The 12,871-nt window shown below is 44.8% G+C and overlaps 1 protein-coding gene across 1 annotated transcript in view; it reads left to right on the top strand.

The window, feature by feature from the left end:
* ARHGAP31 (Rho GTPase activating protein 31) overlaps positions 1-8,893 on the top strand; it is a 112,814-nt gene extending 103,921 nt beyond the window's left edge. Inside the window, exon 12 of the mRNA XM_082654423.1 lies at positions 1,941-8,893. Within this exon, the coding sequence (XP_082510549.1) occupies positions 1,941-4,379 (2,439 nt within the window). The 3' untranslated portion in view covers positions 4,380-8,893. The remainder of the gene's footprint in view (positions 1-1,940) is intronic.
* Positions 8,894-12,871: the final 3,978 nt, after the last annotated feature.

Raw genomic sequence — 12,871 nt, 5'->3', positions numbered from 1 at the left:
CTAGGAGAAAGGTGTAGGGAGCAGAGTAGGAAGGGAGAGACTCTCAGGCAGAAAGCGTAAGATGTGCCATGAATTTGAAATGGGAAAGAGCACGAAACATTCAAGGAATAAGAACAAGGCTGGAGAACGGGAACGTGGACTAGAGCAAGTGCGGCTCAGAGCAAAGCAGGAGCCACGTCAGGCAGGGTTGCTTGGAAGGGATTTGGAGCTTAACCTAAGGGCAAAGGAAACTCTTCTGATTTGCTCTGAATTTTATCTTTTAAAGGTCACTCTATTCTGTGAGGAGAATGGCTTGGAGAAGGGCAAGACAGGAGGCAGGGATGGCAATTAGAAGGCTAGTCTGTGGCAGACCAGGGAAGAAAAGATGGTGGCTTAGACTAGAGTGGGGGAACCGGGGATAGAAATGGAAGGCTTTCAGAGCTATTTGGAAGGTCAAGTGAATAGGACTTGGTGAAGGATTGGATAAGGACTGAGGGAGAAGGAAGAATCAAGGACAACCCATGAGTTTCTCATCTGAGCAAAACATGCACTATGGTCCACTTAACTGAAGTGGCAGACTGGGGGTGGAGGGGAGTTTAGATGTTCATTTATTCATTTAAATGTATTGTTTCTTAGTAAGAGATCAATAATGTAGGAGCTGCAGAGAGTAAAGAGATGCCTCTGACCTGAAGGAGGGCACAGTCTAGTAGGCAAAATAGAAATGTACACAGATAAATGCAGTACAGTAGAATTAGATCTCAAAAATACCCCTGCCTTCTGGCCAAGTAATCCTACTCCCGGACAGTTATCAGAAGGAAATAAAAGAAAACAATGAACCCACTTAAATTCACAGACCCCTTATTGAGCAGTTAGTCACAGTATACCAGGCATCATTTGGCCTTGAGGAATCAAAGATGGATGAACACAGTTCCTGATGGAGGAACTCACAGTCCATTGGGAAAGATAAGACAGGCGTCCAATTAACTGTAATGTGAAATGACATGTGATCAGAGCCAGGGGAGAAGTGATGTCAGGTGGGTAGCATGTCAGACTTCCCAGAAGGGCCGTCCGCCCCTCAGGATAGAAATGCCTCCCCAAACTGCTTCTCCTCGGGACAGAATTAGGCCTTGAGATAAGAAGCAAAAGGAACTGAAATTTGCTTCCCTGGCCCTGACCAGGCCTCCCTTCATCCCTTTCCTTTCTGCAGCTGTGGGCTTTGTGTAGGGAAAGGGAGGAGCCGAGGAGGACAGAGAGAAGCTGGACTTGAGGGGAGACAAGGACAACAAATAAGATGGTGCAGGAAGCACCCATCTCAGTTAACAGTGGTTATCTGTGGGGAATTAGGGCTATATCATTTTGCTATTTTTCATCCTTCTTTCTTTTCATATGTATCAAATCTTTTTTTCCATGTGGAGTATGTATTTCTTTGGTAATAAGAGGGGAAAGCTATTTTTATTTATTTGGAAAGCAGGTGTCAGGACAAGAGTTACCATTTCATTCCACTGGGAGACTCTCATTCTTGTGAGCCATCGGGTCAACCTGAGGTTATATGAGATCAGGGGTTGGTTTGTTTTATTAGGGCAACAGTGCACAGGGATTAAGTGCTTATGTTCTGGGGCAGACTGAGCTGGAATTCAGCCTTGGTCTGCTGCTGTGTGGCTTTGGTAAAATGTTTAATCTATTTGAACACAGTTCTCCTCATCTCTAAAATGGGAGTAATTACAGTAGTAGTTATCTTTTACAGTTCTTGGGGAAATTAAGAAAATACAGTTAATGATGTCATGGCACACGGTAAGCATGAATAAACAGCCACAGTTATTACTAACACTGTATCCTTTGTGTGCTGAGGTTAGCGCCGCCAGGCACTGCTCCAGTCCCTAGACGCTCCCTGGGAAACAGTGCGGATGTCCGCGCCGAGAGAGTCTTTGGTTCTAAGTAATCAGTTTCTTGATGTTTTTCAGGATGAAGATGATCTGGCCAACGCCCTGATCTGGCCTGAGATTCAACAAGAGCTGAAAATTATTGAATCTGAGGAGGAACTCTCCTCCTTGCCCCCACCTGCTCTAAAGACCGGCGCGACTCAGCCTATTCTTGAGTCTAGTCCAGGGCCTTTTGCTTCCCCGGAGCCTCCTGGGAGCCTGCCTTGTGGCTCCGCCCCAGCTCCAGTTTCCGCCCCTCTGGAGGAGTGGACTAAGGATCCAACCAATCAGAGCACACAGGGCACTTCCGCAGCAGCCAGTAGAGAGAAGTCGGAGACAACCAGCATCCTCCATAGATCCGAGCCTGAAAAGGGCCAGCGCCCAGACCCTGCCAGCCTGACTCCTCTGGAAATGGTTCCATTTGAGAAGTCTCCTCCACAAGCAGCAGCGGAGGTGGGGGGCCCAGGGAATCTGTCTCCTCTGCTCCTGCCTGTTTCTCCTCCTCCTCCAACTCCTTTGGACGAGGCGCCTCCAGTCCAGCTATTGAAGGGTGGCCCTGAGAGAGAAGACTCATCTGGGAATTTGAGAACAAACCCGTATATAGATCAGCTGAAGTCCAAAGGCAGCCCTGGGATTCCCAGTCTTTGTCAGGGAGAGGAGGCCTCTTCAGAACAAAGTGAAAAGCAAAATTCAAAGAATGCTGCTTCTGAGGGCAAAGGCTCTAGCTTTCCAAGCCCAACCAGGGAGGTTGAGATTTCTCCACAAGGAGAGGAGGATGTAGCCCACTTAGTACAGGAGCCCTCAGACTGTGATGAAGATGACACTGTGACAGACATTGCCCAGCATGGTCTGGAGATGGTGGAGCCCTGGGAGGAGCCCCAGTGGGTGACAAGTCCCCTGCACTCACCCACCCTTAAAGATGTACAAGAGGCCCAGATGCAGGGCCCCCAGGGCCACCGGTTGGAGAAGAGGCTTTCCCACAGGCCCAGCCTTCGCCAGAGCCATTCTCTAGATGGCAAAACCACGGTTAAGAGCCAGTGGACTCTTGAGGGTTCCTCCTCCAGCAGCTGTGCTAATCTTGAAGCAGAGAGGAATTCCAACCCTCTGCAGCCCTTGGCACCCAGGAGCGAGATTACTGGATGGGATGAGAAAGCCATGAGGTCCTTTCAAGAGTTCTCTGGCCTGAAAAGGACAGAGGTTCCTCACAACCAGAAGGGACCAGGTGGTTTGCAGCCCAAATCAGCAGAATCCAGCCCTGTCAGTCTAGCAGAGGGAAAGGAACTGGGGACACACCTGGGGACACACAACCCTCAAATTGAGCAAGGTAGTGATCCTGGGCCAGAAAACAGCAAGGAGAATTCACCGGGTGTGCAAGACAGCACCTCAACTGGAGAGCATCCCCCAAAGTTACAGCTGAAGAGCACTGAATGTGGGCCCCTAAAGGGGAAAAATAGGCCTTCTTCTCTCAACTTGGACTCTGCCATTCCCATCACTGACCTCTTCCGGTTTGAGAATGTGGCCTCATTTGGTTCACCTGGAATGCAGCTCTCTGAGCCAGGAGACCCAAAGATCACATGGATGACCTCATCTCACTGTAAAGTAGACCCCTGGAGGGTTTACTCCCAGGACTCTCAGGACCTGGACATTGTTGCTCATGCCCTGACAGGCCGCCGTAACTCAGCTCCTGTGAGTGTGTCAGCTGTGAGAACCTCCTTCATGGTCAAAATGTGCCAGGCCAGGGCAGTCCCAGTCATTCCACCCAAGATTCAGTACACCCAGATCCCACAGCCCCTGCCCTCTCAGAGCTCAGAGGAGAGTGGGGCTCAGCCCCTGGAGAGGAACCAAGAGGAACCCGGCTCAACTGGTGGAACCTCTCAGAAACTTGCCCAAGATGCTTCTCTCTCCTCCTTGGAAAGCCCAAAGGAAGAGAAACCAAAGCAAGATACAGGAGCCATTGAGTCCTTGCCAGTGGATGCCACTGCATCTCGCATGTGCGAGGGATCCACCCTTTCTCCAGAACCAGGGTTAGTTAACCTGCTCTCCACTCAGGATGCAGTAGTGCAATGTAGAAAGCGCACGTCAGAGACAGAGCCATCTGGGGACAACCTTCTTTCTTCAAAAATAGAGCGACCATCAGGGGGTTCTAAGCCTTTCCACAGGTCAAGACCAGGAAGACCTCAGAGCCTAATCTTATTCAGTCCTCCTTTCCCCATCATGGACCACCCGCCCCCCTCATCTACAGTGACAGATTCCAAGGTCCTGCTGTCCCCTATCAGAAGTCCCACCCAGACAATTTCCCCTGGCCTTCTTTGTGGGGAGTTGGCAGAAAACACATGGGTCACACCAGAAGGGGTTACACTTAGGAATAAAATGACCATCCCTAAGAATGGCCAGAGACTGGAGACCTCAACAAGCTGTTTTTACCAGCCCCAGCGGAGATCAGTGATTCTGGATGGCAGAAGTGGGAGGCAAATAGAATGACATCAGTTCATCTGCTGGTGTCTGAGAAAATGTCATGATTCATCTGGAAGTTATTACAGCGGCAACTTGCCTTTATTCCAGGCAGAGGTTATCCAAGTTCGGGCTTATTTTGGCCTCTTCTCTTTCTTCAGCCTTTTGACCATTTATTAATTAGGCCATTTGCCAGGAGAGAGGTCAAGGGAAGGACCAAGAGATGACATTTAAATAAGCCTATTTGAGCAGGCAGGGAAAAATCAGGTTAGGGAAAAGGATGAAATGCTGGCCTCCAGTGATATTTGGGGCTTATAAGTTGCATCACTCCCCCATTGCCATTATCTAGTACTGTTGAGAGCTGGATGTGATGTCTTTTGAAAGAAAGAGAAATCCTTTGCCTGTGTTGGAAAATGTTGCTATTGAGGTTTGAAGGCCTCCTATTTACTTCATGCTTTTTAATGCTCTTTAAAGCATGTGTTCTTTTAGACCAGTTTTCTGATAAGCTTTGTAAAAGTGTACTATCCAGAGTAGAAGCAGGTTTGGAAATGCAAACTAACGTACACTTAGACATCCAGGTGGGTGAATATAGCCGTGCTTGCCCTGGAATCCCTGCAGATCTATCCCAGATGGCTCCGTATACCAGCACAGAAAATCAGAATCTATACTCAAGAGCAAACTCTGAGACTGGCACAATCCAAGAAGACTTTCTGGCTCTGGCTTTTATTAATTTGGGACTCCAGCTGCCATGATCCTGCCCTGTGATTTATAAATCCAGTAGTCGGGCAGGGTGGGGGCTGAGCTGAGGGTTACCTCAGTGCAATGTGCTAAATCTTCATTTAGTGTGACGTAGTGATCTGCTGTCCTTCCAGTATCAGAGTTCACGGACAGATTGTCATCAAAGAGGAAAGCCTCACACATAGGCAGAACCCTCCAAACATTAAGTGTTTAATAAATTGGTGGGACTTTCACAGAAAACACCTCTAGCTCAGTTTCACTCTCCTTCCGCACTAGGCTGGGACCAGAGCACCAGAGAGGATAAGCGGGGAGCCCTAGGAGGAGCGGGAAGAACCCTTGCAGGGTGGCCATCACTCCCGCTTGGTGAGAGCTGCCCTTCTTGAAAATGTATTTCATTTTAGCCAGTGGGTACCTTCCTTCCTCCCTCCCCCTCCATTGGTCAAGAGCAGATTTGAGACACCCCTCCCCCTTCCATAATTCCCTTCATCCAGCACCCACCCCAGCCACTCAAATTTGCTCTTCTGTCTATATGCAAGCAGAAGCAATAAACCAATCTGATTTTATTTCAGTTATTTGGAACTTCAAATGGTTCTTTCCTTTTCAGCTGGAGAGAGGAAGGAGAATTAACATAACCTGCTGGCAGATTTTTGGTGCTCTTCCAAAAAGGGCTTCACAGGAGCCCTTCGCAATGCAAAACCCATCATGGTATCAACACTTTCAAACCTTCTAAGACAACTATCTTGTTTGAGAAACAAAGAAAGATAGGACCTATTTTTAGCTCTATGCACCTCTTCTCAGGTTCAAGGCTGGCTGAACTCTGTCCAGAAGCTCAATCGCTGCAGACATTTCTCTAAGAGCTAGCAGTACCTCTGGGCAGACCTCACAACCAAGGCTGGCAATGGGCTGGGTAGGGGCTGAACTGAAGTTACCTCCTCCAGTGAGAAACTGAAAGCTGATGTCCTGCAACAGATACATATTCCTCTCTCCCTTCTTCCCTGAGAAGCCTTACAGAGAGTTTTGAAATCTTGTCCTATACCTTTTAAGCCAGTGTCTGTGACAGATAAACGGCAAGCCAGCTGACGAGTTCTGCTCTCAGAGGGCACTGAGTGAGCAAGGGGAGCAGTTAATAGGCCTTTGGTCAGTGGTTTTTGCATTGGGTGAGCAGACATTGGACCAACAGCCAAGGAGATGTAAACCCGTAAGAAAAGTCCTGAGGTATAGATAGCATTTTTCCCCTAGGCAAGAAAGGTGAAGGAATATAGTGGTGCCAGATGAGGAAAGCCGTGTTTAGGAGATTTGAAAAGTACATTTCTGCCTTATCAGAAAATGTGGCAGACAGGCTTTATGTCGATATCAGTACACTGTGGTGTCTACATTTTGATAAAGACCATGTTCCAGTTAGGATGTGAGAGAGGGAGGGAACTGCACTTTGCTTCACCATCAGAACTCTGAGCCAAGTAATGAAATATTTAAACTATTTTATGATTATTTAAAATGTTTGTAACACTTAGAGGATATATTTTTATTTGAGGATAGACTGAGAAGCCACCATTTCCATAATAACAAGTGAGTTCAACTGGAGGCACCTATGTAGATTGATTAAATGACTGCCATGTTCCTTAGACTCTGACATCTTTCATTTGTAGCATCATCTTCAGAAGTGTGAGTGTGTGGATATCATCCACATGTCATCACACACACACAGTGTGTGTGACAACTGTCTGGAGATATTCCCTACTCTGAGCTTTCCCAGCCAATCAATCCAGAAGGCCTTGGAAGCTGACTCACCTTCTTGGTCAGTGTCCTGCTGCTAAAGTATGGACCTCTCCATAATCATAAACTTCCTGTGAGCTGGGGCTAGCCTGGCACTGACGAAATTCCGTTCCATGACAAGGAAAACTCATTACATTTTCCCCTTGAAATTGTTCCCCCCAAATCTCCTGAGATTACCTATTTGGTCATCCACTTGGGACTGAAAAATGAACCCCCTGAGAATGGCTGGATGAAAACCAGACTGCCTGCTTCCATCTAGGGGAAGGAGAGAAGAGGTGCTGCTATTTATAGGAGGATCTACATGGTGCCCTAGAAAGGGCTACAGAAACAAATTCTCAAAAGGCACCTTCAAATAAACTATGAGTCATCAAAACGGGGGGGGGGGCTGATTTTAAATCCTGAATTTAAAGTGAAATGCATGCATATTCTAATGTTTCCTTCAGTGTTAATGGTTGCCTAATAAGATAATAACCTATATTTATTGGCAAAATGGCCCTCCCAGGCCAACCTTTTTTTTTTTTTTTTTTTGCCAAAATGTACCAGGTAGAGGGAATTTAGTTTTTATTCTCTGCTTCAAATGGAATATGAAGGGTCCTGATCAAAAACCCCATTAAGACACTGTTAGCCTAATCTAAGCCCTAAAATTCAAAATATTGGCCAAGGCAAAATTCTGAATTCTGGGGAGATTAAAAATGTAAACATCCTCCTCCTCAACAGACAATATTTATCAAGAGTTTAGTAATATTGCGCTGGGTACCTCAGAACTCTGAAATTCTTGAAGAGTCTAATGAAAAAGGGGAGAGGGATGGTAGCAAATGAAATAGCCTATAAGCAACCAGGAGCAAGATCTAGAACCATTAAGTTACCAAATGAAAGCAGCAGGGGAAAACAGGTAGCAACTTAGCATCTTTTAATATGATTGCTAATAGTGTTCAAGTTACCTACTGACTTTAATCAAATTAAACACAATTACAAATCCAGTAGAAGGTACCAGGAAGACATTCAGGTGCTGAGAATTTTGCTTTGATCACTTAAAAACTTAGCGAGTGGTAACTAAGAATAAATAGTTCTGAGGTTTTGCATGGTCTTAATTAGTTTGGCTGTGAAGTCTTGTTGGATCTCGGCAAATGAGCCAGGTAACATCAGGGTTCCATACTCCCTGAGAGGGGGGGGTTTAGACACTTCCATCATCACAAAATGGGTTAACTCCTGTTGATGATGAACTCATAGGTCCAAGATAAATTGTTACTTTCATGTCTAATGTTTAGCACATGATAATCACATTTGCCTAAAGTTGGGTGGGCCAGTCGATTGTCTACACAGGTCTTGTGTTCTGCCTGAAGAGCTACTGGGAAACCTAAGATTCATTTGTCTGGGATTGGAATGGGAGAGGTTCAGGGTAGGTCCAATTCCCACCAGGATTGATTAGGACTACATTCTACCATGACCTGTCCTATCTGATGACAACATGAATCTTGGGGTTAAATGTTGCCAGGAGTATGATTTCAGGCATTTCCAGCAGGAAGGTCAGTTCAAAATGTGGAATGACAAAGCATGTGTCCTCCTTTGTCAACACCTTTCCTAGCAAAGTTAGACTAGAAGAGGGAGCAAGCAGCTTGCCAAGCATGGAGAGGAATGGGAGATGGTAGAAGGGTGATTGCTTAAGATCAGGGTAAGTCCATATAGGATAAAATTGGGGCCACCACTGATCAACTGGCACACATTTAGTAGCGTTGAAGTTCATGAGCAATGCAGGGATCACTTCTATGAGGACGAAGGAGGATGTAGTTACATATACGAAACCTATGAAATTCAGAGCCATGTGTTTTACTGGATGAATCACAATGCTTTGCATTAACTTAATGCCATAGTACTTCCTGGCTTATAATTCTGTAAGGTAAAGCACTTTCTCAAAGGAGTCTATTAGAAAGCCACGTGATTTCAGCTGTTTGTTGAGCTTGACAAATATGTTTCCAAAGATATAATCAAAATGTTCTTCTATTGATTAAAAAAGCATAAATATTAAACCTATCCTTAGAGACATTTAAGTGTAATTAAAAGATTGTTATCCTTTAAAAATGTACTCTAATAAATGATATAAAACATAATGCTCATGACGGCACTATGAACTAGAGGACATGGGATCAGCAAAATCAATAATAGGAAAAGTGGACTTTATGCATTCAGGCTCATTGTTCTACTTTGTTCTGTTTGATGTCATTTTTTATTACTTCAAGGTTTGGTCTCCTCACAGCACAAGTCCTGATCATTTGCTTCAGTGAAATTTTCTTGCTTTGTTATTTTACATCTTAATAATTGTCAAATATTTGCAACTTCACTCTCTTACTGTTGCAATCATACATGTCACCCAATATACCCAGTATAAATCAATGGATGTTGTCATGAAAAATGAGAAGGAAAAAAAGCTATTACTTCTCAAAACTCCACAGCTTAAGGAGTTATGTGGGTCTACCTGCAAAGATGTGAACTCAATTTTTCTATTTCTTGAATTAGTCAGGGAGGACTATTTTTTTCAGTGATTTTTGTTAATGGTGCTCTGAGGGAAAAAAAGCAAAAGTTTGCTATCGTGGCATATATTATCACAGAAGGGGTCTGGGGGAGGGGAGAGAGGCACTCAATGAGCTGAAATGACAGGCCCTTAAAAAAACAATCATACAGCCTAGGCTCACAACTTGGTGATATTTGCAGTGAAAAATATTGTTGCCAAGGGTATTAAAATTCTAGCATTTCAGCAATATTCTATTTAGAACTTCACACCACTCAGGCCTGCTCTTGTTCCTTCATTGCTGCCATAAATGCCTTTTATCCTATATACTCCCAGATCCCCACACTTCTCTGTTTCTCTGAGTAAGCCTACCACTCTTCCCCCCTGCCAAACTGGCAACACACAGTTCCCCTCACTCCTAATCTTTCCTCCAGTTCCTCTAGAGTGCTTCTCTCCTTGAATCTCTTCACTGAATGTTGCCTCCACTCACCTGAGGACGCTTCTTTCCCTGCCCATTTTTCCCACATTACACAGACTACAAAAAGCCCAGAAATTTTATCCAGTTTCCCACTCCTGCTTCTGCACCGTTTCTTCCCATCTCATGCAAAAATCTCATTACTGAAATTTATGGCATCCAGCGATTTTACCTTTTCTGTTCTTTGTGGCCATGATGTAGTCCGTGTGCCAGATTTCCCAGTTTTCGGCACCAGACTCTCTACCTCCTGTCCCATCGTCATCCTGGATGACTTCAACATTCTTGAGGAAAACTCATCCTACACCCTTGCCACAACTGCTTACGGCTTTTGCCTCTACTGAATTTTGACCATCTGCTTCCAGGGGTACACATCAGGCTGTTTCATAACCCAGAACTCTATGATCCTGAACTCCCATATTCTTCTCAGAACTCCTATCTTTGCTCCTTTATTCCTTCTACTTGCTCAAGATCACTAATGCCCGACCCAGCCCTGCTCTTTCTGATGGCCAGTACTCCACCAGACTTCATTCTTCTTCCCCAGCCTTTCCAGACCCCAAGGTGCATCATCTCAGCTATTCTCATAACTCCCTTGGCTACTAGTCCTTCAGCTATACCTGCTTGGCAAACCTCCAAACCAGGACCAGGACTCTTACCACCCATCTTACTACCCTTTTACTGTGTCTATTGAGTTAGACTACAGAAAATCGTAAAACCATGAAGAAAGCCTTTGTAAATTTATGGTTTACCACCTCAGCAGTGGCCTCATTCCCAAAACTCATAAAGGCTATTCCCCCTCCCAGATGGACCACTCCTTTGAAAACATAATTACTTCTTACTTAACAAGTTTATGCTATCAGATACATTGCCACTTCCCTTATTCATACGTGTGTCCCTAAACTCCTTTCTAACTCAGGAGAAGCGCTATTCCTCTTCCAAACGGCTCCTTCTTCCCAATTCACTACTCTGAACCAACTGCCACCCGAGCTCCACCCTCACTGCTTCATTAAACTTCTCTTACTAAAGTTACCAGTGGTCTCACAATCAAATCCAACAGTCAATTCTTAGTCTCCTGACTTACCTTTTATATTTGATACTGTAATCATTCCTTTCTTGAAACTCTAATTCACCTCATCTCTTGGACTTCCATTTCCTTAGTGTTGCTCATTTGAAAGCTTCCTCTTCCTCTGCCCTTAAATGTTGTTAGTCATCAGAATTCTGTCCTTCCTTTTTCACTGTACATACTTTCCCTACATTATCTTATTCATGTCCGTGGCTTTTTCTATCACACAGTGGTGACACCCCACCCCAACTTTTCCCATTTTCTCTTATATGGACTTTTTAAATAGTTGGCTAATTGGCCTCCCTGCCAATTCTCACATCCTCCCATTCTCCAAACCTATCCTACATATTGCTGCCAAAGTTACCTAATACAGGATAGTGGTTCTCATCAAAATCCCCTGGAGTGTGTGTTCAAACAGACCTAGGTATTCATCCAGAGTTTCTGACTGTTAGGTTTGGGTTAGGGCTTGAAAATTCCCATTTCTAACAAGTTCCCAGTTAGGTGATGCCAATGCTGCTGGTCCAAAAATTACACTTCCAGAACCCTTGACCTGCAAACTCTTTGGGTCATCGTTAAGTCTTCGGCTTAAAATCTCTCATTAGATAGCTTCTGTCTACAAAAGTCCCCAGCCTTCTGTCCACTTAAGAATTACCTGAAGTACTTGTGAAAAGTATGTATTACTGGGCTTCACCCTCAAGATTCTGACTTAGTAGATCTGATGCAGTGCCCAAGGATCACTCCTTTGACAATCTGTGACCTACAAGATAATAAAAATCCAAACCACTTAATGTGGAACTCGAGTCCCTCTGTAATCTATTCCTTGCCTAGCTCTTTAGCATTATTGAACTATTAGTTAAAAACTTAGTGCAAGTCTATGCGAGTTTTTGCCTCTTCTGTTCCCACTGCATGAGCCCTCCCTCCCTCTCTCATCTCTGTGGTAAACTAGTGCTGCTTCAAAATGCATCATGTGTGTTACTGATGCAGTGAGGCATTCCCTGACACTGCAGCTCCAGCAAAGTTGATCATTTTCCTGCATTAATTCTGTCTCTTGCATATACTTCCTTGACTGAGCACATTTGTGTTACCATTATTTACTTTTTTGCCTTCTAGTAAATGCACTCTGAACATGAGTATCTCTGGCACTCAGCAGTATCTAGCACATAGTAATTGCTCAGTAAATAGAAATGAGAGGGGTGGTGTGGAGGTAACCGATAGGGAGGGGAGGGAAAGCAGCTTAGGGAATAAAACATGGAATCAGAGTAAACAGGATATTGAGAAACGTTTCCATCATGCTAATAATGCCTGTGAACTACCCTCCTCTACTCTGACACATTTACTCACCTTAAGCCACCCAGACAACTGGTCAAGCAACTTCTTTCCTTTTCCAGTATCCCAAGTTCACCTAACTGATCTTTTGCTATACCATTTTTTCCACATACCATTTCCCAATATTTAACAATTACAAAAAAAAGGCCATTCTTTAATGGGCATGCATCTCCCCCTATCACTAAACAAAGATGGTGTCCTTTATATCACATGATCCCTAAGTAATAGGATACACAGGTAACTAGTAATTCTTCTCTCCCCCATCTGAATGTGGCATCTACAAATGTCAGCTAAAATGAGTAGAAGCGTGATGAACTGAAGGGTTTTATCTCCCTGATGCTGTCATATCTGGAAGGAGAAGGGGGGCATTTTGCAATTCCTTTAGTCAAAATTAATTTTTATTTATTATATTCACTCATTTGTTTGGCCAGGTTGGCATCTGGTCCTCCTGTGCTACTTCTTTAGAATATGGCCAAGACAGGTCAAACCAGAAGGTGGAATCATGTCAGCTTTCAAAACTAGTCTATTGGGCTTCCCTGGTGGCGCAGTGGTTGAGAGTCCGCCTGCTGATGCAGGGGACGCGGGTTCGTGCCACGGTCTGGGACGATCCCACATGCCGCGGAGCAGCTGGGCCTGTGAGCCAT

Source organism: Grampus griseus, assembly GCF_964374135.1.
Source record: "Grampus griseus genome assembly, chromosome: 5".
Lineage (NCBI taxonomy): Eukaryota > Metazoa > Chordata > Mammalia > Artiodactyla > Delphinidae > Grampus > Grampus griseus.
This window is presented reverse-complemented; position numbering and strand designations above follow the sequence as displayed.